The sequence below is a fragment of the Tachysurus vachellii genome, chromosome 19 (genome assembly GCF_030014155.1).
Source record: "Tachysurus vachellii isolate PV-2020 chromosome 19, HZAU_Pvac_v1, whole genome shotgun sequence".
Classification (NCBI taxonomy): Eukaryota; Metazoa; Chordata; class Actinopteri; order Siluriformes; family Bagridae; genus Tachysurus; species Tachysurus vachellii.
In genome coordinates this window covers 6,097,300-6,122,762 of record NC_083478.1, presented here as the reverse complement: position 1 = coordinate 6,122,762, position 25,463 = coordinate 6,097,300, and the positions used below count along the sequence as shown (strand labels likewise).

At 39.7% G+C, this 25,463-nt stretch overlaps 1 protein-coding gene across 2 annotated transcripts in view; it reads right to left on the bottom strand.

Moving 5' to 3' along the window:
* Positions 1-2,398: 2,398 nt before the first annotated feature.
* The window catches only part of adcy6b (adenylate cyclase 6b), a 72,511-nt gene continuing 49,446 nt past the window's right edge, over positions 2,399-25,463 (bottom strand). For both annotated transcript variants that reach the window (XM_060893427.1, XM_060893428.1), the window contains exons 5-23: positions 25,007-25,128; positions 22,850-22,961; positions 21,768-21,895; positions 19,278-19,436; positions 18,968-19,109; positions 18,449-18,577; positions 16,364-16,392; positions 15,897-16,044; positions 15,710-15,807; positions 15,008-15,095; positions 14,769-14,885; positions 11,773-11,931; positions 11,464-11,639; positions 10,981-11,007; positions 9,670-9,805; positions 8,169-8,432; positions 7,791-7,995; positions 7,515-7,639; positions 2,399-4,929 (exon numbers count right to left, since the gene is read on the bottom strand). In XM_060893427.1, the coding sequence (XP_060749410.1) occupies positions 4,801-4,929; positions 7,515-7,639; positions 7,791-7,995; positions 8,169-8,432; positions 9,670-9,805; positions 10,981-11,007; positions 11,464-11,639; positions 11,773-11,931; positions 14,769-14,885; positions 15,008-15,095; positions 15,710-15,807; positions 15,897-16,044; positions 16,364-16,392; positions 18,449-18,577; positions 18,968-19,109; positions 19,278-19,436; positions 21,768-21,895; positions 22,850-22,961; positions 25,007-25,128 (2,493 nt within the window). In that variant the 3' untranslated portion in view covers positions 2,399-4,800. The remainder of the gene's footprint in view (positions 4,930-7,514; positions 7,640-7,790; positions 7,996-8,168; positions 8,433-9,669; positions 9,806-10,980; positions 11,008-11,463; positions 11,640-11,772; positions 11,932-14,768; positions 14,886-15,007; positions 15,096-15,709; positions 15,808-15,896; positions 16,045-16,363; positions 16,393-18,448; positions 18,578-18,967; positions 19,110-19,277; positions 19,437-21,767; positions 21,896-22,849; positions 22,962-25,006; positions 25,129-25,463) is intronic.

Below are 25,463 nucleotides of genomic sequence, written 5' to 3'. Positions count from 1 at the left end.
TTGTCCATGCCACATCAAAAGGGCTGAACAGCAGAACCAACATCCGGTCCCTTCACTGTTCAACTTGTCCCTGCCCTCTTGCTACTAGTTTGATTTTGTCACTGCTCTGTACTCAGTGCTTCCTGGCTCCACTGTCTTCTCATCTGGTCTTAGAAAATAGTCCATTTATATCCTTTTTTCACTTCATTCCTGTTCCTTGCTTTGCCCCAATCCTTAAGCCAGCTGTGTAAGCACCATATCATGCCACTACATCATTGCACTCCCATTATTTTTCAGACTGCTGCTGTACAGTTCCAAAAACATAATGCTGTACGGACCACCTACCTCTTTTCTGCTGTTGTCTTTTATTAATGCACTTTATTCATTAAAGAACTGTGTACTGAATGGCGCTGCACTTGCAAAAGTATTTTATTGTACTGTAAGTATTTTGCACCATTTCCACACATGCACTTTATGTAGGACTGAGTCTGTTGTCTCCTGTAGATCGGTGCTTTATGTAGCACCATGGTCCTGGAGGAACATTTTATCGTGTACTGTTCCAGCTATATACAGTTTGGTTGAAACCACAGTAAAAGCTTCTTGATTTCACTTGACTTCCAACCATCAGGCTTTTTTGGCAGCAAGGGTCCTCATCTTTAGTGATTTTTTGCTGTCGGTAGAACATCATATCAAACACAGAGTAGAGTAGTAAGTTAAGTCACTGCTCACAGACCTCTGCTGCACCTTTTCCCATCATTTCCCTCTTACCTTCTGTTTCATGGCAACAACTCTGGCATTTCTTCTCCTCTACTCAGCCATCTGGATCAATCAAGTACTCAGTTGCTCTTTCCTTTTCGTCTGTGGTAGAAACCGGCTTCTATGATAAAACCGTCCTGAAGAATCGCAAACCAGCTACAGATAAAATGTGCTAATGATGGAATTCTGAATACTTAAGCAACACACTGTCTGGTAAAACCGTAATCTGTAAGATTTTTCTTAGCCATGCACTTCAGTGTGTTCATTTGTTTTATTACACAATATACTGTATGTTAGATCTGTTTATACCTTACAGATAAATACGTTTTATATTGTCATTGAGAGGACAGACCCCTGAGCATTTATATTCCTTACACCAATAAACTAGTTTCTAAATGGTAAAGTGGTTAATACAATATGTAGTTGTAGTTATTTACAGTTGGTTCGTTTGTAATGGAAATGCTGATAGCTGAAACCAATTGCACATACAATGTAAAAGAAAAAGGAAAAACTGCTTAGTGAGCATCAAGTGTCATAAAATACAAAGCCTGTTTCTTCCTAGGCGTTGTCGTACTGTGAGACAAGTCAAACCCGTTCCTAGTCATTTAAAACCACGCATTCCGATGAAACGGGTTATGCAGAATATCTTCTAAAAATAAACTCTAGGCTGCTGTCTAATACTAATGATTTCAGTATTCAGCTATTAGAACTTTTTATTCTACTCAGCCATGACAATAAAGCAAGCACTCAAGCTTTTCTTTCAAGTCAAACCCTGTGGTCTGATAAGGTCATGTGTTTGAATCCCATTTCCACTAAGCTGCCACTGATGGGCCCTTGCTCAGGGGCCCATCAGTGGCAGCTTAGTGGAATTGGCATTTTGCCATTAATGTAAATGTAATGTAATAAGGTGTATAGATGGTGTTATAGATATTTGATATAAGAAGCAGTATCCTTTGTCTGTCACATATACATGACTGCACAGTGAAATTCTTTTCTTTGCGTATCATAACTTAGGAAGCTGGGGTCAGAGCATGTCAGCCATGATACAGTGCCCCTAGAGCAGAATGGGTTAAAGGGCATGCTCAAGGGCCCAACAGTGGCATCTTGGTGGTCATAGGGCTTGAACCCCCAACCTTTCAGTCAATAACCCAGCGCCCTAATTGTTTGAGCCTCTACATCATTGGCCTCATGGTTTGGTGGTGCTCAATCCTGGTTTCTCAGGTTACTAACTGTGTGATGTTTCATATGCTCTCCACTTGTCTTTGAGGGTTTTCTCAAGTTTTCTCCAACCTCCAAAACCATGCTGATTGGTGGACTATTGCCTACTGTTAAATGTAATAGACTGGTGAAAGGATCCTGATCCACCTCAACCCTGACCATTATAGTCCTTCATGAGTATGAACGAATGAATGAATAAACGAATGAATGAAAGAATGAACGATTCATTTGTTCTGTATAGAAATCATATCAGATCTCATATATAAAAAATGAGAAAGAACGAATAAATACATTGAATACCATACAATGTAGCGGGGAAAAAATAAAAGTAAATAAACATCTTTAGTTTTTATAGTGGGATTCATTTAGTAATATTTTAACTATATAGGAGGGGGGAAAAAAATACATGTTATACATTTCTATAGTAAATATGACAAAGAGAATATTAAGCCTCATGAGCTACTTTTTAATAGCACTATTTCTATTTATAATACAATTTATTACAAAGGCATATGGCAGGTTTGTCCTCTCATCTCTGTACTAATAACTACAACGAGGAGCCTTATTTAATAACACTACTACACTTTTCTGTTGCAGTAATTGAGAGATCAGTGCTACCGAACACACATTTTTTTATTGTTCATTCGTTTAGACTTTTTTTTTTTTAAAACAAAACCAAACAACACTATCACCGAGTTAAAGTGGAAAATAAACATTTCAGTATGTTTCAGTAAAATATGACCTGTGATACTTAAACAACATAGAACTAACAAGGAACAGCCAGTGAGTTCAGATAGTTTATTGTTGCCATTAAATTGTCAAAGGACTTCCTTTTTCCTTTTTTTTTTTTTTTTTAAATGCTGCATTAAGTTAGCATTGGGTTTGTTTGACATAACATTTACGAGTATGAGTATGAGTACAGTGTCAGACTGATACCTGATGTCAGTGTCAGATTGTGTGTATTGCTACTGGGTGATAATGGTAAAGCGGGAATGTTTTGTCCTGATAGCAACACTGTCCAAAGATAACCTAACTTCTGTGTCTTCCAATGTAATGTTACGTAATCGCTTCAGTATGTGACACTCTGTAGAGCTTTAGACAGTTCTGTTTGAAAAGGGTGTACGTTTGACGAACACGTTTAAACACTGGTGGATTTACACTATCACAGATGGAGATCAGGGGTGTCAAAACTTTTTTTTTTTTCCAGAATCGAGGTTTAAAGATCAAACCGTCTTGTAGAAACCATCTCGCAAAACAGGATTTTGAACTCACAAAAATTGTGCAACTACTGATTTATTTGAGAAAAAATGTGAAATTTAAAACAATCAAATAATCCTAATTAGATAGATAGATAGATAGATAGATAGATAGATAGATAGATAGATAGATAGATAGATAGATGATTGATTCTGGAGGAAATTCAATTAGGCAGATAATCCATTTCAGCTCCAGGTTGTAACATGTTTAAATGTGGAAGGGTGTAAATACTTATGCAACACATTGTATATTAAACCCTAATCTGTCAGATTTCTCTTGGTAATGAACAGCGTTGTGTTCATTTGTTTTGTACTTCATATAGTGTATGTTGAATCAACTTGTACCTTACAGATAGATGCACATTAGACCAAATAAACACCGAAGCGGAGTTGATGTATTATTGTTTTTTTTTGTTTGTTTTTTTTTTGTTTTGTTTTGTTTTTGTTTACTTTTTTTGGACACTGGATTTAGTGTAATGACCTAAAATGAGTTTGACACCCCTGCGGTAGACTGAAACCTTGTTTTAATCAAAAGGGTCAAAATATATTGAGTGTGTTAAGCGTTAAAAACAGCGCTGCGGCAACATCTTGGCTAGCTATTTCTTTTAGAAAGAAACAAGGAAGGAATTTAAGAACAAAACAAAGGAAATGAACTCATTTACGAGGAATGAACAGAGAAAGAAATATTGATAATGAAAGTCAGACATGCCTGGGAGCAGTCGATTTGGCAATAAAGTAATTGCACATAGATTATATAAATCTCACAGTGACAAGTTATGCCCTTTAAAGATGACAATGGATTCACGCTCGCTCGCTCTATCTCACACATCCACACGTATTTAACTTACGACAACATAAACAATAAAATACATTTCCCATGTCCAATGTCAATGTTTGTCCTTCATACAGTTTCTTCACTTCATGGTTCCCAGAGTCCCCAAAAACACTATAAAAATGTACCAATAAGCCATGAATAAAAGTTATTTTAAATCCCTCTCTGGTGTCTGAAGCCTTCATTGTACATGGCAAGAAAGAGTCTTAATTGCATCAGAGAACAAAAATGTGTGGTCGTGTTGACAATCGTTAAAAAAAAAAAAAAAAAAAAAAAAAATTCAGTCAATCTGTCAACTGGCAAGTGTTCAGACATATGAAACATATGTAGTGTTCCTATATCAAACATTTGTGTTCTTTGGTCATTTGCATTCTTACATCATCCTTGCATATATGTGTGTGTTTGTGCATTTTTTTTTCTTTTTTTTTTTTTTGTCGTTAAAAGTTTTTCTTTAAAAATCGGTCCAAAAAAAAAAAAAAAAAAAAAAAAAATTTAAATGCAATCCTTCTCAATTCCATCTAAGGCCACGGCTCTTAGACAGCTCACCGGTTCAGACGGTCTGTGAGAGCAGCTAAGAATGAGAACATGTTCTCAGTGTGTGCATGTGTTGAACACCTCCGTTACGTGACTCAGCTGCGAGCCCTTCAGTGGTTATACTCCAAAACTGGCAAAAAAAAAAAAAAAAAAAAAAGTGCGTCTGACGTTCTATTCAGAGTTTCGTCTCTTCGCTTCAGTGCAACTGGAGGCGTGTGGTCAGTGTTAACTGCTTGAAGGGCCGCTGTTGAGAAAGTAAGTGGTCATGTCTCCTTTTCCCTTGACTTTGACGAGGCCACGGCACTCCAGCTGGTAGCCTTTGCTGGCTAACACGTGGTACAGATCAGTGGTCACCTGAGAGAACAAAAGATTATGAGGCGTGTGAGGATTTTGTTGTCTTTCACGTGTTATCAGAACGATCCTACTTCTGAAGTGATAATTACGAGTATATCGTATATCGTATATATATTTGTTGCTGGAAAGAACATGAATGATGCCAGGTTTATTAGTACTAATACATTTCGCATAATACATATAAAACACAAACTGAGCATAAATTGTAATTCCAGTTGGAATTACGACCTATTAAGTGCAACGTCCTAGACAGAAACAGGTATTTTACGTTCATTCCGTTAGAATGTGAAGGCAGCGTTAATCTGAATTCATGCCACATCGATGCAGTTACACTTGACGGGCAGCAGATAGCAGTGCAGGCTGCATTTATAATTTATGAGCATCATATTATTTATGAGAATTTGTTTATTTTGAATCGTCTCTTAGTAATACAGCTATATGACTGAACTTGTGGTTGTACACCAGTGCAGTGGATGTGTATGACATGTCAGTGTCATGACATTACAGGTGTGAATAAAATCCACATTACAAATCCAGGGGAATTTCCCACCAACTGATGAAACAATATGAGATGTGCGAGTTTCAAGGTCACATCACATCAGCAGTCTGTGTCGGTGGTGTTAACTATCGTTGGGAATTTAGTGGTTTAAAGCAAAAATAAATAAATAAATAAATTCACTTTTCGATGCGATTCGGTGTGAGGAGAGAATGCTGATGTCGAATGACTTTCTAATTATCTTTAACATTAAACATATAAAAATTTTTCAGCCCTTCACCAATAAATTTATTCTTTTTCTTTTTAAAATTGTATAATAATTTTTTTTTGTTCAATGATTTCAATTGGATGAAATAAAATTGAGTGCATCTCTAATAAATACAGTTAACTGATATTAACTATAGGGGGGCACGGTGGCTTAGTGGTTAGCACGTTCGCCTCACACCTCCAGGGTTGGGGGTTCGATTCCCGCCTCCACCTTGTGTGTGTGGAGTTTGCATGTTCTCCCCGTGCCTCGGGGGTTTCCTCCGGGTACTCCGGTTTCCTCCCCCGGTCCAAAGACATGCATGGTAGGTTGATTGGCATCTCTGGAAAATTGTCCGTAGTGTGTGATTGTGTGAGTGAATGAGAGTGTGTGTGTGCCCTGCGATGGGTTGGCACTCCGTCCAGGGTGTATCCTGCCTTGATGCCCGATGACGCCTGAGATAGGCACAGGCTCCCCGTGACCCGAGGTAGTTCGGATAAGCGGTAGAAAATGAGTGAATGAATGAATGATATTAACTATATACTCGCCATATGTTAGCTAAGCCAAAGGCCCTTTTTTTTTAGGGGGGCGGATATTTCGAGAGGGAAAACTGAGTGGAGAAAAACGAGCACTGGTCAAAATCTAAACACCGTGAGATTGGCGAAGGGGGCGGGGTTTGCCCGGAAGGAGGCAGTTAATAATAGAAAGTTTAAAGCAGTGAAAAATGTAAATTATTATTTGGCATCTGGCTCATCTTCCATTTTATTGGCTTTAAAAATAACATGAAATGTGTGAAGGTTGTCAGCTTTGGTATTTCCATTGAAACAATTCTTTAATCCTTTTAAATAAGTGATTGATGGTGTATGGAGGTGTTTAGTGTAGTCTGAGCAGGGGAAAAAATCTTTAGTACCTCATTAATGTATTTAGATTTACTGTGCTCCCTTCACTGGCTGAATTTCACTGGCACATGTAAATGACTTAGAGTCATGTTGGAGGTTTTTCTATGCTGTCTGCTTATAAAAGAGATTTAATCTCTGATCTAATCCTGGTTAAATAAAGGTTACCATGACTACTGCTACTGCTTATACGTAAACGTGTGTATAAGCATGTGTGTATGTGACGGATTACAGTAATAGGAACACCTTTTCAGCAGCACGATGCGTCAAATCATGCAGATACAGATAAAGGGCTTCGGTTTTTATGTTCACCTCAAACAGAACGGGGAAAACTGTGATCTCACTGACTTGTCATGGTTGTTTGTGTTGTGAGTATTTCAGAAACTGATCACCTTCTGGGGATTTTCCTCACGCAGAAGTGTAAAGAGTTTACACAGAATGGTGCGAAAAACAAAAAACATCTGGCGGTGGTCACAGGAGAATGCACAGACTGATCTGAGCTGATAGGAAGACTACTGGAAGTCAAAGAAACACTTTTTACAACCATCACGAGCAGAAAGGAATCACAGAATCACATCATGGTTGAGGGGGAATATCTACGAATGCAGAGGACCACGTCGGGTTCCTCTCCTGTCAGTCAAGAACAGGGATCTGAGGAAACCAGCAGGTACAGTCTCACTGAAACTTCGGCTGTTCCTTTGCTTGGTATGCCATGTTCAGTGATCCGGTTTCAGTGAGACTGTTCCCACTTAGGCTCAGATTTCTCTGATTACGCTGGAAACTGGATATTCTCATGCATGATCATGTGAATATTACCCGAAGCTCCTGACCCGCATCTGCAAGATTTTATGCAGATACATGAGATGATATGAACAAGGGTACAGGTATTCCTAATAAAGTGGTCTGGGTACATTATGTGGGCACAGAGAGGTCATTATAGGGCTGGCACCTGGATGCGATCAGGTACTCCCGTACTGTCCATGCGACTCGCCACGTTGACCGTGTTTCCCCAGATGTCGTACTGCGGCTTTCTAGCTCCGATCACTCCAGCGACAACGGGCCCGATGTTTAACCCTGTAAAAAAACACACATATACAGTCAATGTTGTTTTTCTGCTAAGTCAAAGCCCTCGTTTACGCGAAGCCGTGCTGATAAAAATAGCAAAATGTATTTTGTATGCTAAGCAGAAGGCACGAAGTGTAACCGGGACGACGATTTTACTGACCAATCTTCATTTGGAAGTTGTTAAACGAGTGTTCGTTGATGTACTTCATCTGCTCCCGTAGCCTCATAGCGTAGTCAGCTAGTGCCAAGATGTGTGAACGGCCCTCTCTGTCGAACGTTGAGTCGTTCAGGCCCGATGCCGCCATATACGTGCTCCCTATCGTTTTGATCTTCTCTAGCTGCTTGAACTGATCTTCACTGATGATCTGAGGACATTACGGATAACTTTACCGTCACTGAGATCACTAAAATCACAACCATCACTTACGTACATGGATTAAAGTTAATAGTAACAGCTAGAAGACTCCTAAATGCCCGTCAAATGATGCCAGTTAGAGTCAATGTGGCTAACTGCTGCGTCCTACTTTCGCTTTCTTACCTCATCAAAGTCAGCGATGATCTCGTTGAGCAGTCTCAAGCACTCCACGCCTTCGTTATTGGCCTCCAGCTCCGTGTAGAACTCGGAGAAGTTACTGATCGAGGCGAACATCACAGCCACGCACTCACATGACTGGTAGTAAAGCTCGTCGTTGCGGCGCTCTCGGGCCAGGAAGTGGGCAGCCACATCTTTCGGCAGGATGTTATGAAGGAGACGACGGTTGTAGGCTTGCAGCTCCTCCATCTCCTCTTTCTCTTCTGTAGCCTGCGGACAGACCACAAAAGCAATAAGTAAGAGATGACAAACGCTGCCAGGGCAGTATGCTACACCGTGTGCTCGGCGATTACTTCAACTTCATAGCGACTTACAGATGTGCTTTATAGTCTTTTTCAAAAACACATCCTGGTGCTAGGTCACTAGGTCAAGTATTAAAAACCCAGTTCTTTTGGTTGTATAAAAGGAAAACAAAACACAAGTTGTCGGCTTTTTTGTTTGGTTTAGTTTGATGTACGTAATCACACGAACTGACTCATGTAGGCCAGAAATGCGGGAAAAAAAAGCAAGCGAAATTTGCCAAATATATGCAGAAGCAGTGTAGATGGCATTAAATAAATGCTTCGCAACATTTCTAATGACGTAATTATATAAATAACTAGTAGTAATAAACTTGGGCATCAAAGCCAGTGTTTATTTGCTGGTCTTTTTTTTTTTTTTTTGCTGCTCTAAATATCCGTAACACATTTCTGCAGTTCTACAGCTTTGTCCTTTGTCTTCGTTCACAACAGTAACAAATACATGAAATTTGGTTTGTAACTAAGAGTAGAACAGAAAACTGAACAATTGTTGAGGTAAATAGAGACAAAAATATCTGCATGTAGAAAAGGCGTATTAGAGGTCTTTATAGACAACAGTGTAATAGAGAGGAACGATAAACAGCTTGTGTCGAAAATCAAAAACTACATCCCAAAACACACGCTGTGTTCGCCTTCGCTTCCTAAAGCCGTTTTAACTCAGAGCTGAATCTGTTTCTTGCTGCAAATGAACAGCAGTAGAGTTTGCTTGGAAGTGGACCAAGGACACCTTTCTCAGATGCTCTTGGAGCAGTCACACTCTAGTGGGAATGCTGTGTTCTCACCTGCCTAAACAAACCACACCGAGAGGATAAGAACACACTATGCTTCGAGTCAGAAGGAACGCTGTATTCGTGAAAACACCGATACGGCAAGTTCTCCTCTTAACACGTCTGCTGAGGAACGAAAAAGGTTTTTAAAGAACGACATGACGATTACATCACTACTGTATGTCTACATCACTACATCCTCATACGACTACAACGTTTACTGATCTTACTCTTTCATGTGTCATTGGGTATCTCGGTGACAAAAATGAGTCACGGACACAAACGTAAGGGAAGTGTCAGGCACTGTTGTGTAATCAACTGGCAATTTCAGACTTTTTAGTGAAGGCTAATTCTCAGTGGTATGAGCATGGGGAGATGCACCTGCAGTTTCCACAGGAAGTCGAGGCGTGCGGTGGATTCGACCTGCTGTGCATGCAGATACAGCGCCAGCACAAATACGGTGAGGATTACTGGCGTCATCATCTTTAGCGGCACCTTGCTTGAGTGCGGCTCAGAGCTGCAGGGACAAGAATTTAATAATAATAATAATAATAATAATAATAATAATAATAATAATAAAATAATAATACAACAATAATAATAATAATAATACAATAATAATAATGATAATAATAATAATAATAATAATAATAATAATAATAATAATATCCCAAATATACCATATACCAATATATTTAATTTATTTACCATCTTTATTTATTATCGACATATAATAATAAAATGATCTTTTGAACATCAGTTCAAAAGTTTGTACCCCCCTCGCGCACACACTCACACACTACTGACAATTTAGAGATGACAATCAGCCTACAATATGTTTTTGGACCAGGGAGGAAACCCCTAAAGCACAAGGAAAGCATGCAAACTCTTTACACACACGGTGGATTAGGGAATCAATGCTACAACCCTGGAGATGTGACGCAAACATGCTAACCACAAACACCACAAAGTCACTGTTGCCTTTCACCCCAATGAAATATACTGTATAATTTTTTTTTTTTTTTTTTACAATTTTTAGTGTAAAACACACTGAAAAGAACAAAATCTGGAAGTGAATTACAGAAAAGGTGAAGAGACCGAGGCTTGACATAAATATATACAGTACTGGATTTTTTTGTAAGCTTCCGTTATTTTTTTCCATGAATTATATTCCTTAAATTAAAGCCATTAATATGAAACAACCGGCTTTTATAGTGGTTGAATAAAATTTGGAATAGTCGATCAATCAGGGTTTACATTAGTTAAGTCTTCTTACACTTAGGGACACGAGTAGGGTGCAAAATAAATAAATAAATAAATAACAGGATCTTGGCATGAAATACTTGGTATCAGCTAGTTTTAATTGGTATTATAGACATACAGTGTTCTGCTAGATAGATTAAAACTTTATTTATTCAGGTATTTTCTCTCAATAACAACAGTATTTGTAATCGTCTGAGTCGGATTTAATTTTTATATAAAGTTTGACGCTGGCAGTCAAAAGATTTTGCAGCATCCTGTATTCAATTTTATTAAGTAAATCTTCAAGAAATGTTTTAAGACAACACACGTTCTAATAAGAAAAATATCTAGACCCAGATCTGAAGCGATCTGGTCTCAGTCCACCACTCAGTCAGACTTTGAACCAGATATCACAAGGGCACAAAATCAGCATCTGTGTTATGAACTTACCAAGACTCTGTTTTATTGAAACCAGACCTGTGTGCAAAAATAGAAACATTCTCATTAGTGACCTGCATGACCCACAAAGTACACACACACACACGCATGCACACACACACACACACATTTGACTAAGTACTAAAGCGGAAAGTCATCTGAAGGTCTTGCAAAAGGAAGTAAAAGTGTTTCGAATGATATATAAGGTCAAATAAAAGGACTTTGGATTAGCGTAGCGATGAAAGAAGCTGTCGTTCTCTATTAATACCACAGAGTAGTTTAGCTCGTGATCGTTACTAAGTTATAGATTGTAGGAATTTAATTCCAGATTAGATCCTAATGACTGAATTAGTGCTGCATCGACAGCATGGATATGGCTTATGGGACTTGTCCTTATTTTCTCCTCCTACTCATACAAATGCTTTGCCTGATGTGTCTCTAGTCGGATTGTTCGTTTTCTCTACGCTATGAGCGTGTGTGATGAGCTGAACTCACAGTGCGTTGGCGGACACCAGCAGGTCGGCGTTATCGAACAGCACCACGAGAGGCCACTCGACCAGCAGCAGGAAGCTGAGCTGAATGAGCAGCATTAATGCCAGCTTGCCTATACTGCTGATGTGCAGAAAGACAGAGCAGGCCAGCAGAGTCAGCAGCACACTGTAGGTGAAATACTGGACAGGACACACAACAGGCATGTCAGATACACACCAACATGCACAAACACACAAACACAGAATCAGTATGTGGATATGATTGCAAGACTCAGGAAAGCATGCTGCTAGTCACGTGCCACCTCACACTGACCTCAGGGAAAGGACACGGTACTTTGTGGTTGTTGCAGAGTGTGAGAGTGTCGTCTGCTGTGTGGGTCAGGTTGTGCAGGAAACACAGTGTCACGGTGCTATCGCTGATGTTCCGGTCCTGTGCTACACACTGGATCAGGTCCTCTTTCTCACATGTAAACTGACGACAGACAAACCAACAGAAAGAATAGAAGCCTTTATTTTTGTCACATATACATTACAGCACAGTGAAATTCTTTCTTCAGATATCCTAACTTTAGGATTATGGTGTCGAAGTGCAGGTTCAGCCATGATACAGTGCTCCTGGAGCAGGGAGGGTTAAGGGCCTTGCTCAAGGGCCCAACAGTGGCAGCTTGTCAGTGCTGGGGCTTGAACCTTGTTCCTCTGATCAACAACTCAGAGATTTAATCACTTGAACCTTCAAACACCTCTGATATCACTGTTACTGTTGATGAGTCAGATTAGTGCTAAAAACATTAGGATGTTCTAGATTTGTCATGAGTAAATGCAGGAAGTTTACATTTCAGTGCTTATTTGGCTATTGTTTTTTTAAGATTAAAATTAAGTGACTATATATCTATAACATCTATCCCTAATGAGCACTAGACTGCCACATCCTCACGTTTTTTTTTTTGTTTGTTTGTTTTTTTAACTTTCCAGATTACTTGTACGTTAAAATTAAGGGCTTTGACACAACATGTGCAAAGAATGTCTGGTCTGGTACAATCAATTTAAATGACCAAAATGCTTGTTGTTATTTTCCCATCATGCTCCTCGCCTGGGCCAACCCTACAGTTCCATATATCTTCCTCACAGAGTGAATACCTGATGTGTAGTGATTGATATTTTTATATTATTGATGGCCAGTTCCACCCATCAGTCATCAGCCACTGGGGCGAAGGCTATACTGCGTGTTCTTTGAAGCATGCGAAGCCAGCCGAATGCATCGTTGCGTATTGGTGCTCGTGCAACATCGTGGGGTGTCGTAACACATTCAGAGGCAAGCGCTATCTGCCCTCTTCCACATACACAAGTGTTTCGTGTCACTGTGATTGATCTGAACCCACATTGATCTCCAGATAATGACTGATCATTCATTTGTTCTGACTCCAAACACTTGGAGTCAAATTGGCAAAAAATTGACTCATACAAATCATTTTGTCAATTGTTGTCAGTACTCAGCCTGGACTTTGGCCACATGCTTCTGTTTATGTTCTGTGTCACGTGTCTGCCCCGCCCTGGTCTCTTCCGCCCCGCCTCTCCACACCTGTTCCTCGTGTGTTTAATTGTTATGTCTGTTTACCCGTGCCACGTTGCCTATGGCAGCGTGGAATCCTTGATGTTGTCTGATGTCGTCGTTTGTCTTCCTTTGTCGTTTTGTCTCTAGTCTGCGTTCCTGTTTCGTTTTTTTTATTATTTAATAAACACAGTTTATTTTAGCTATCCTACATTTGGGTCTGTTTTTATCCACGTGTTGCTGACAATTGCAATGCGATGTACTTATACGTAAACACAAAATAAATTAGAACATAAATACAAAAGAAACCCAACATTAGGATACAAATGTTCAGAACAAATGTAACTTCTGACTGGACAGCGTCATTTTAAACAAGCTGCTGAGACATTCATACTCACAACCTGCTGATGACTCGGTGCTTTGCACCACTCCGGAAAATTCCAGTGCAGGTTTGAAACAACTAATGACCTTTTCTCAGAACAAAGTTAACCTTTAAACTTCCAGCAATAGATTTTAACTCAATATCTCAATAATCACTGAAACCACAAATGAAAAGTGTGAGGTGACTTAAAACACTATGGTATATGAAATGAAACAAACAACAACAACAAATGCTTAATACAAACTGAACAAATACATAATCTCTAATCTGCTGTTAGCCCAGGCCTCGTGAGGAATTCTGTGCACCAGAAATGAAGGAGTCCTTGAATGCTAACTGTAACAGAGTCTGTGTGTAGAGAGAGTTCAGTGCTTCTGATTAAAGCTGTATCAAACATGGATGTAGTCCAGAATTGATCTCTGTATTCAGGACTGATTGTGGGGGTCATTTGCCGGGCGGGCGTTATCTCGGCTGTTTTATTTATTTATTTGTTTGTTTGTTTGTTTGTTTGTTTATTTATTTATTTATTTATTTACATAGACGAATATCTTTAGAATTGCAGACCAATTTTTATTATGAAACTCGACAAGACGAAAGTAACGTGAAAGGTTTAACCAATCACGCTAATGGACAGCAGTCCTCTGTGGACACCTTTAAGCTACGAGCAAGATTCTCCGCCATCGACCTCCGTCTCGTCAAGGTTCTTTCCCTCACAGTTTTCTGTGCACTGTAAACAAAACGGAACCCCAATGCCCCCTGGATTGTAAGGATTTTGTTTGCGGTGTATATAAAGTTACAAGTTCTGCTTTTAACACCAATCCAATGAGAGGGAAATAATAAAGAAAGGGAAGGAAGGATGAAAGAAAAAAAAAGATGAGAAGTTAAACATTTTGATTAAAAAATACAACTGATTGAAAATATAAAATCTATGCGCATGCTCATCAAGACTATTCTGCCTGAAAAACCACCAATCCTTTAATGTCTTTTGTTCTTTGGACCATTCTGTGTAAACTCAAGAGACTGAAAACTGTTGTGTATGAAAATCTCAGTTGACTTTCTGTTTCTGCTTCTGAAACCAGCCACAAACACAAACCTTCAGGTCTGGCACAAACAACCATGTCACATTATTATATATACCGTGTATACATCTATTCTGACGTATAATGTAGTGTATCTGTGTGATTTCATGTACTGTGCTGCTGCAACATGATTGGCTGAATGAACAGATGGATGGCTCGGGATAGGGATATGTGTTCCTATTAAAGTGGCCACATGGCGTAACATACCGGAAAAGAGAAAAAGAAATAATACAGAACACAAGAACCTCATCTGACTTTGACTAACAGATCGCTGTGCTTGCTTCTGACCGAAGGTGGCTTACCATGTTGGCAAACGCTGAGAGGTACAGGAGCAGGATGGTGAAGATTCCTACTAGCGTGCTGTTAGTGCGAGACTCGACTATCTTCTTTGACACTGTTTGCAAGACCACGGGGAAGAGCTAAAATTAAAAAAAAAAATACAGAGAGTAATAAAATATATGCCATTGGAGGGGGAATAATTATGAATAATATGTTTATACAAATAAAACCAGTGAGACCGTGACTGAGAGACTGTTCTGACCTTAATACAGGAGTAGATGGCACATACGAAGAGGATGTTGGCAAGGATTATAAAGATACTGATGAAGATGCCAAGCATAAGTGTCGTGCTGCAGAAAACAAAGAGAGGAAAATATAAACACTGTCTTACACTCCAGGTCTTGAAAATTAAAGCTCACAGTTCCTGCTGTGCATAAGTTTACACCCTCCCAGAAGGGAAATCCTTAAATGGAATTATATCATAAATATATATATATACAACCCCTACATGCCCCCCATTTCCCCCCAATCATAAATGTATACAGTATTACATTATATTACATTACATTATATAATATAAATGTGGGTGAAAATACTGTATATAACAATAACATATACAACACAAAGCTTGTGTGAGTGCATAAGTATTCACCCCCTTCATCTGTATACATATCCTTTAAGTATATAGTGGATTGGAATAATATTTCAAGAATATATATTATAGTTTCAATCAGTAGGAGTCTGCCTGTGTTTGAGCTCAATGGTTGAGAAAAAAATTAAATAAATCGAGTTGCTCTGGTTAAAGGTGTCTGCTGTAAATGTAATCCACCTTTTCCTGTGTGAAAGGTTAAGAGAAAGGGAATGGAGAATACTTATATACACACGGCACTGTACTATATATGAAACACATAATGTATATATCTGAAATGTTCAGTATATGTAGTATAGTACTGAAACTACATACTGTGGAAAAACAGTGATCTGAATAAAGCAGATGAAGCAAAACACCACCAGGGTACAGGCCACATAACCCCCGAATCGGTCGTCCACCTTCTTAGAGTACTGCGGAGACAAAGGTAACATGTTAGCCTTTCGCAATTGGGCGAATCTTCTCAGTCGTATACATGCAGATTTTTGGACTGCTTATGAACCTTTTTTTCTAGCATCGGTGTCTGAAACCTGAGCAGGAACTTTTTGACGTGATCCTTGCGTAGCTGATCGATGCTGCGAGCGTCGATGGCACGTCCCAAAAACTCGTCTACCTCATCCTCAGGGTTCAGGGCCTCCTGAGCACTTCGGCTACAAAGTAGAGCACACGCGTTTCATTTAGACCGAGCTGTCAAATATGCTTCAGCAGTGGGGAGGGATCAAGTAATGATCCCGCTCTGCATGACAGGAATGTCACAGTGTGGTTAAAATCACTGTCCTAAAGCTGTTTAACTATTTATAGCAGTCAGCTTGGTATTTCAATAAGCGACACAAAGGAAAGCTTTATTGGAAATAAGCCTTCATGGGCATGTTCATATCACGCAGGCTCAGCGCTGAGGCTACAGTGACAGTTCAGAAATCTAAGCCACTGCCTACAAGCAGGAGCACTAAGAAAAACAGCAGTACTCACTTGTCTTTGCTTGAGGCTTCATCAATGCCCTGGGGATGAGCAGGACACAGGGATTAGTTAGTGACCAGTGCAAACAAAGTGAAAGACAAAAACACACTCAGTCTATCTGACCAGCCTACAGCTTTAAGTAACAAGAAACAGATAGCGATGGTAAGATTTATGAGGCAATTTTGATTCATTTGATTCATCTCCCAGAGCGGCAGCTCTGAGCAGGATCCGGTGTTTAACGCTCATGGTTTCATGCTATTACTCTATATCACACCTGAGTATCAAAGCTAGGAATGTTCTTTTATATAAGAGATGAAACCGAAGACTGTATAAAGAGTGTATAAGGCAGAATACACATGAAGAGTGTATAAGACAAATACAGACCATAAACAGGCAGTGCACAATTTGTTGTTTTTTTTTTTTTCTCGACACGATCAAGTGGTCAGATATGAAGCTTGTGGCCCATATGCAAAGGCTCCTAGTATATTTATATTTTTGTAAATAGTTTAGATGGTGACCGTGTGACTCGGACGCATCTAGGAAAAAAATGATTCATTTACGTTTAAATGCTGCATCCAGATTTCTAGTGATAATTTTCATTCATTCATTCATCTTCTACCACTTATCCGAACTACCTCGGGTCACGGGGAGCCTGTGCCTATCTCAGGCGTCATTGGGCATCAAGGCAGGATACACCCTGGACGGAGTGCCAACCCATCACAGGGCACACACACACTCTCATTCACTCACGCAATCACACACTACGGACAATTTTCCAGAGATGCCAATCAACCTACCATGCATGTCTTTGGACCGGGGGAGGAAACCGGAGCACCCGGAGGAAACCCCCAAGGCACGGGGAGAACATGCAAACTCCACACACACAAGGTGGAGGCGGGAATCGAACCCCGACCCTGGAGGTGTGAGGCGAACGTGCTAACCACTAAGCCACCGTGCCCCCTTAGTGATAATTTTAATATCCATTATTAACAACACTTTACAAATAAAAGTAAAAATTAAATTATGGACTCTACTGGTGAGGTACAGAAACCAGTTCCTGTTTAGGCCACGCCCAGTCTGGGTTTAAATCAGAATATGAATACTTATATTTGAAGCATTGATTCAGATTCAAATCCGTATTGTGTTACAGCTCTATTTGGTATACGTGTTAGTAGTATTAAAGACCACATTTACAATCCAAAACACATTTCTGTGTGAGGAAATGTCCAGAGTCAGATACTAATAGCATGCAGAGGTCCAAACAGTGCAGATGGGTATACAACCAGTAGAAACACCGCTTTATTATCTGCTGTTATTATTATTATTTTTTTTTTTTACCATTTTAAGAAATGACACTTAATCCACTTGTTTTCTGGCTCGAATGACTACAGCTTGTGAATTCATATGTTCATCTAAATCCGGGGTGTCCAATCTTATCCGGACAGAGCCGGTGCTGGTGCAGGTTTTTCATTACATCCAAGCAGAATTCACACCTGACAGTCTATTGAAAAGCAATGTCGCTGATTAAACAGGTGGAATCAAGCCTGGCTCCGGCTTAATGGGAATGAAAACGTACACCTACACCTGGCCTGGGAGGATAACAATAGACATGCAGGATTTGAACAAAATCGGCATGAAAAGAAAAGCAACCATTACAGACCCATTCTCCTGTAATGAAAGGATTTTTTCTTCTAAACTAACGTAGACCTGAAAATCTCTTTAGCCTGAACAACAGGTTGAGAACACCATAAACCTAGATAAAATAGAACAGTAGATTTTTGAGTGTGGAGATGAAATAAAACTTTCGTTGGTTCGTAGATGCGATCTGCTTCACCCAAGTTCTGTGCTTACGGCTTACGCCTACAAGAGGGATGAAGAGGTAGGGAAAGCGAAAGGATCTTTAAACCTAATAAAACTTGAGTAAAATGATGCATTACGAAAAATAGTTACATTCGTAGTGTTTGAAAGCTTAAAAAGAAACCCGACATTCAGGAACTGACTCAAAGCTGATGCATGATGAAGTTATGATGATGTTATTTTCTTCCAAAACCAGAAGGAACACACTGAGTGTACGTTAGTGTTTTGTGTACAGCTCACCATCTGCCTGAAAACTTTGGAGTCTTTGGTCCTGGAGAAGGATCTGTCAGGAACCCAGCGGGGCATTAACCCATCAGATGAGTTGGCTCTGGCACGCTGCAGCTTAGCCATCATAGCTTTTTCTTCCTTCTACATGATTTACACACAAAGAACAAAGAAACTTCATTACTTCCAAACTTGCGTAGTGTATACAGTATGTAGATCTACAGTGGAGTCCAAACGTCTGAGAGCTTTAGCGATAATGCATCTGTTTTGGATTCTTTTATCATTTAATACAACGAATTTCATTACAAATTATTTTACTGACAACAACTTGAGGGAAAGGTTGTGTAGAAGTACTGGAGCTGGGACAGACTTCACAAGTTTCTGCGAAAATTGTCTGATCCATTTTAGATCATATCCAACAGTGTGTCGTTTGAACACACGCTTCAATACTATGCGGGCGTCATAACTAAGTTATTGAGCATTTTCTTGGGCTCAGACTTTTCAACCCCACACTGTATATCTGTTGTAACTGACCCTTTTCTGGCTGCAGCCGAGCACCAGGAAGGTTTCGATATTGTTGTCTTTGAGGTAGGCGTTCCTCTCTCCGCCGAAGCCTGGCTCCACCTCGTAGTCTCCGTTCAAATACTGCAGCGTAGCCTTAGTGATGTGGATACGTCTGTGGAAGTTTTATTAACATGACATACAGCTTTATTACAAATGACATAAAGGATGTACAGGAATTTAAGCGTTTTTGTTATGCTGTTTTTAAGAAATGAATCCCGGCACCGCCTGGTGTCTGTGTGCGTTGTGTTGTGTTGTCTTGGTGGGTGGTGCTTGCTCTCACCCTGCTTTGCCTCCAGCCTCCATCTGGTTGGCCAGTGTGACGTCATTGGACCAGACATCAAACTGCCACTTGCGCAGTCCCAGAACCCCACAGTGCACACGCCCGCTGTGGATCCCCACCCGCATGTTCACGTTGACCCCAGTGATTTCTCTCACCAAACTGCTCACACACACACACACACACACACACACACACACACTGTATAAAAACATACATTGTTTATAAAGCTGAAATTTTTAATTTACAGTATTTGCACACACAGGAAAAAGCTCCATAAATCCATCTAGCACCATAAACAGTTCTATGGATTGTTTCTTTAGAGGGAAATCAACACAAATGGCATGTAGGTCTGAAGAACATATGTGTAGGTCTCTCTGGATAAGTAAGACACTATGTATATTTAAGTATCTCTCTGGATAAGTAAGACACTATGTACAGTATATGTAAGTCCCTCTTTATAAGGTAGACACTATGTATGTGTAAGTCTCTCTGGATAAGTCACTATGTATGTGTAAGTCTCTCTGGATAAGTCACTATGTATGTGTAAGTCTCTCTGGATAAGTCACTATGTATGTGTAAGTCTCTCTGGATAAGTCACTATGTATGTGTAAGTCTCTCTGGATAAGTCACTAGGTATGTGTAAGTCTCTCTGGATAAGTCACTATGTATGTGTAAGTCTCTCTGGATACGTAAGACACTATGTATGTGTAAGTCTCTCTGGATAAGTAAGACACTATGTATGTGTAAGTCTCTCTGGATAAGTCACTAGGTATGTGTAAGTCTCTCTGGATAAGTCACTATGTATGTGTAAGTCTCTCTGGATAAGTCACTAGGTATGTGTAAGTCTCTCTGGATAAGTCACTATGTATGTGTAAGTCTCTCTGGATAAGTCACTAGGTATGTGTAAGTCTCTCTGGATAAGTAAGACACTATGTATGTGTACTGTAAGTCTCTCTGGATAAGTCACTATGTATGTGTAAGTCTCTCTGGATAAGTCACTATGTATGTGTAAGTCTCTCTGGATAAGTCACTAGGTATGTGTAAGTCTCTCTGGATAAGTAAGACACTATGTATGTGTACTGTAAGTCTCTCTGGATAAGTCACTATGTATGTGTAAGTCTCTCTGGATAAGTCACTATGTATGTGTAAGTCTCTCTGGATAAGTCACTAGGTATGTGTAAGTCTCTCTGGATAAGTCAGTAGGTATGTGTAAGTCTCTCTGGATAAGTAAGACACTATGTATGTGTACTGTAAGTCTCTGGATAAGTAAGACACTATGTATGTGTAAGTCTCTCTGTATAAGTCACTAGGTATGTGTAAGTCCCTCTGGATAAGTAAGACACTATGTATGTGTAAGTCTCTCTGTATAAGTCACTAGGTATGTGTAAGTCTCTCTGGATAAGTCACTAGGTATGTGTAAGTCTCTCTGGATAAGTCACTAGGTATGTGTAAGTCTCTCTGGATAAGTCACTAGGTATGTGTAAGTCTCTCTGTATAAGTCACTAGGTATGTGTAAGTCTCTCTGGATAAGTCACTAGGTATGTGTAAGTCTCTCTGTATAAGTAAGACACTATGTATGTGTAAGTCTCTCTGGATAAGTCACTAGGTATGTGTAAGTCTCTCTGTATAAGTAAGACACTATGTATGTGTAAGTCTCTCTGGATAAGTCACTATGTATGTGTAGGTCTCTCTGTATAAGTCACTAGGTATGTGTAAGTCTCTCTGGATAAGTCACTAGGTATGTGTAAGTCTCTCTGGATAAGTCACTAGGTATGTGTAAGTCTCTCTGTATAAGTAAGACACTATGTATGTGTAAGTCTCTCTGGATAAGTCACTAGGTATGTGTAAGTCTCTCTGGATAATTAAGACACTATTCATATGTAACTCTGTAGTCAGAGTGTCTGTCAAATGCTGTAAATGTATAATGTCATAGCTGCCACATTATACATACTGTAACCAGAGTAAATGTGAACTTGTTTTGTGAAAGATCAAGAACCACAAGTACCACAATTGAAACTGGATACAAAGTACATGTTAATTAAAATCTGTAATCCTGGGCAAATTGCTGTTGTATTAGAGGAATCAGTCACCTAAACAATGACTGTTTTCCTTTAACAGTATACCATGTCATGTATTACTAATTCTGGCTTTAACAACATGATTTACTGCTCAAAGTCAAATCCTTCAAACGTACAAAATTAGAGCTATGCTTTTATTACAGTATATATGCTCGGGTGTTTAGCCGATCACGGACGTGCCCTTCAAGTTACCTTTCTAGCTTCAAAAAGAACAGCATTTTGGTGCTGGAACTGAAACCTACGGGCCGACTGTGTTTGTATTACGCAGAACACCTGTTCTACATGAAGTTAGACGTGAATCGGCTTGGGAAGCAGCACGTCGGTAGCTGTTATTTTACAGATTTTTTTGCTTTTACAGCATCTTTGTTCAATGTGAGCAGTCGATTCTGATTGTGAAAACATGCAGACTCACGAGATGGCCTCTATCATGTCCACGCCCATCTCGACACAGCAGTGAGCGTGATCTGCTCTCGGCTCAGGCAAGCCAGACACGCAGTAGTAACAATCGCCCAGGATCTTTATCCTGAGACAGTGGTTCTCCTGCCAAAACAAAAGACACACACACATATGACTTACTATCCTTATCCTTGTGAGGACCTTCCATTGACATATTTATTAATGTAGCTACTTAATATTGTGCTTACACTTAACCCTAGCCTTCACCTTGACCTCAGTAACCATTTGGAAACATAAAAAAAGCAGTTGTCCTAGCAAGGTCAAAACAAATATCCCTAACCCCTGAGGATATATTTGGTTCCCGCAAAGACATAGAAACAAAACCCCTAACACACACACACACACACACACACACACACACAGATCTTATGCAAATCAGTACATGAATAGAAGAATAGTTTTTACATGAATGCTACAAACACTAAATCTGGGTCACTATCCAACCTCCTGTAACAAACTGTTGCTTGTCAAGCCTTTGTTGCTTCTCAAATATGTCCAACATGTACAAACCTGTTTGTTTATCTTTTTAAAAGTACTTTATGCACACTGATAAGGTGATACACTATAATCAAACTAGCTTGACTTCCACGTACGGAAGTTTATCTTTTAAAAACACTAGACATAGTAACTAGAGCTTCAGACAAAAATAAAGATGACTGTGATTTCCTTTACCCCAGCTCGGCTTGTTGTAATAACATTGCTAATCGCTGTATCTAATGCTCTTTTCGGGTGAGATATTACTTTTATTGTGACCTCGTTCCATCTGTAAACAAACAGAAAAATAATACAATTCCGCCTAAGCAAACATTTTATTATTGATTCAGTCTCCGATTGAAACCACACAGCGCACATATTGCAGTTTAATTGCTGCGGCTGTAATAACTAGAGATACCAAACCGAGGAAAAGGCACGTTGAGGAGATATCGGGAATGTGTAATTATCCTAGATTTAATCATCATACAACCCCTCAGGTTGGCCAGTGTTAAGAGTTGAGCCAAAGCTTGTGGCTTTAATAAGAGATCGATGGTGTTTGCTTACCCAGGCTAATTTGTCAAAACGAGCAAACAGTTCATTAAGTGTCATCACCAGCTCCTGCGCTGTGCACTGCGATGCCAAACTCGTGAAGCCTTCGATGTCTGCAAAGAGGATGCTGTGAAAAAAACAACAAAAAAAACATAAAAAAAATAAATAAATGAAAAAAAAAAAAAAAAAAAAAAAAAAAAAAGGACAAAAAGAAAGGAGGTCAACGTCTACACGGGTCTAATCGGGACTTCGGTGGATGAAGTGATGGACGACGTTGGAGGATCGTCATTTGGTTTAGATTAAAGATGGGTCACAATCAATGAGGCTAGTCAGAGAAACAGCGGCAGCCTGGCCTACTTAAAGAGCTCATAACCGCTGAGAATTGTGCTCATCAACAACCATTTACAGGAGACAGAATGAAAAGTGCACCGCAAGGCAACAGATGGCGCTGTTCGCTTCGGCAAGCGTGCCTCTGGGAACATTTTTAAACCATTCGCCACAGCCGTTTCCCCACCCTTGAAAAGAAAATTGGCCAATTTCATGCATTGAACTCTTCCTGAGCAAATGTGACACAGATGCTTCGAGCTGGAGTGAATTATGTGGGATGGCTCTTTGCTCGCAAAAACAACCGCTGGACCTTAAAGCAGTGCGTGCTTGAGGTTCGTAACAAACTCACGGCACACTGCTTGGTTTACTCTGTCAGTTAATCATCCGTTTTACTACAGTGCAGCTTGATCTCAGTATGGAAGAGAAGCTGGGGAGTGAGGTTTCGTGTTTTTTTTTGTCGTGCTGTTAATGATAATATAGTCTAGATAGGAGCTATTTATTCTTTCAGCCTTTGTTCTTTCATGTGTCTCTGCAGTGCTATTAACGTTTTGATTATTTTTTCCTTCGTAGAGGTCATGGTTACACTTTTGGCTCTGTGTTTGACTCTTCTTGAGTTCTTGACTTCCTTCTGAATCATCATTAACGCTATCTTTAACTTCCACAGTGGTCATTTAGGATGTTTTATTGTTTGGTTTTTAGCTTTCTGTAATCTACTATCACAAGCAACGCTGTGAAATTGTTCATTTTGGGTTGTAAGGTACAGTTCCACTGCATTTAAGCCTTAGCCTCAGCTGCCCCGCCTGTAGCCCAGAGATTTACAGTTATTTTTGTGCCCTTTTTTAGCCACGAGCTTCAGAATCCCAAAAGCTGCAATTGGCCTGAGTTCTGCATGTGTGCGGAACTGAACTTTGGTTTTGTTTGAAAAAAGTAAAGGTAGCAAAACTCTGAATGGCCTGAGTTCTGAATGAGTGCGGAAATGTCTGCGTCTGGTCATTTCCAATGTCAATCACACGGCCTTTTCCTTTTCAAGTCGGCGGTTTTTGGCTGCGTTCGGTAACGAAGGGTATCACGTTCTGTATCAGCTGTACTGTTGTGTTCTTTTGATAATGTTCAAGCACTTGAATGACTAGTTCTTTCTCTGTGATACGTGACAGAAAGAATGTTTTCCTTATCCGTAAACGGCTTCTGTTTTGTATTGCCTCTCTCTGTGCTTCGCTCTTTTACGTATTAGCATTCCACTGGCTAATATTATTCCAGGTTAAATCCAAGGTCCTGTTGGAGATAGGAGAACTTTGAACTATGACCGCGGCTAAGCTTAAAGAGCATGCGGAACTCCGACAGAGTTCAGGAATGACAACATCAGACGCAGTGCACCGGAATGCAATCTTGGCTACAACGAAAATCCAATAAAATTCCATTCAGTGGCGTTAAACTTTAAAAAGAAATCGCTAATTTTCATTCGTGATTTGATAGTTGCATGTGTTCTCTTACTATATTAAGGCTTTATCTGAGTGAAGAGCTATTCTAAGGTTTCAAGCATCTAAGTTTTGTCTCCTCAGCTGGCAAAACTCCAACATCCCCATAACCAAGATGTAGTGTAATGCTTTAAGAAGGATAAAAAAACCACCTTGAACCTACTCTCATTGTATTAAACTAAAAAGCAGAATGTGATTAGTCACGGCCGTCTCTATCACCTACAGCGTATTCCTCCCGGTTCATGGTTAGCTGTCACAGAACTCTCTGTTACCACGAAGGCTTCTCGTATTCTTTATCTTTGACTTCGAATAAACGTTCGAATAAAACAGGTGTCAATGCTGGTGTGTGCTGAATGTTAAACACGTTTACCTGACGTTGTCGTGTTTCTGTATGTAGATCTTGTGGAACATCATATCTTCCTTCTTGGCGTTAATATTTTCCTTCATCTCCATGGCAACATGTCGGGGCAGCACCGAAAGCAGAAGGCGCTCCTGGGAATGTGTGTGTGTGTGTGAGGAAACCACAGTGAGTTTGTGCATATGGGATCATTTGGGTGAGTGGTAATAGTTTTGATAGGCTGTGAGCTCGTTCGAAGGATTTCATTTATCTGGGACAAAAGAAAAGCGATGACATCTGGAGGACGGTGTCAGTGCCGGAAAAGCGCTAGAGGGCACTGCGGCTGACATCGGATTTAGGCTTCGATTCACACAGAAATTTAGGTTAAAAAAAAAAATGAGATCGACTTGACTGAGACACTAAGCAAAATAAATAAATAAATAAATATTTTATTAATAATCCTAACAAAAATTCAATATTGTCAGTAAGC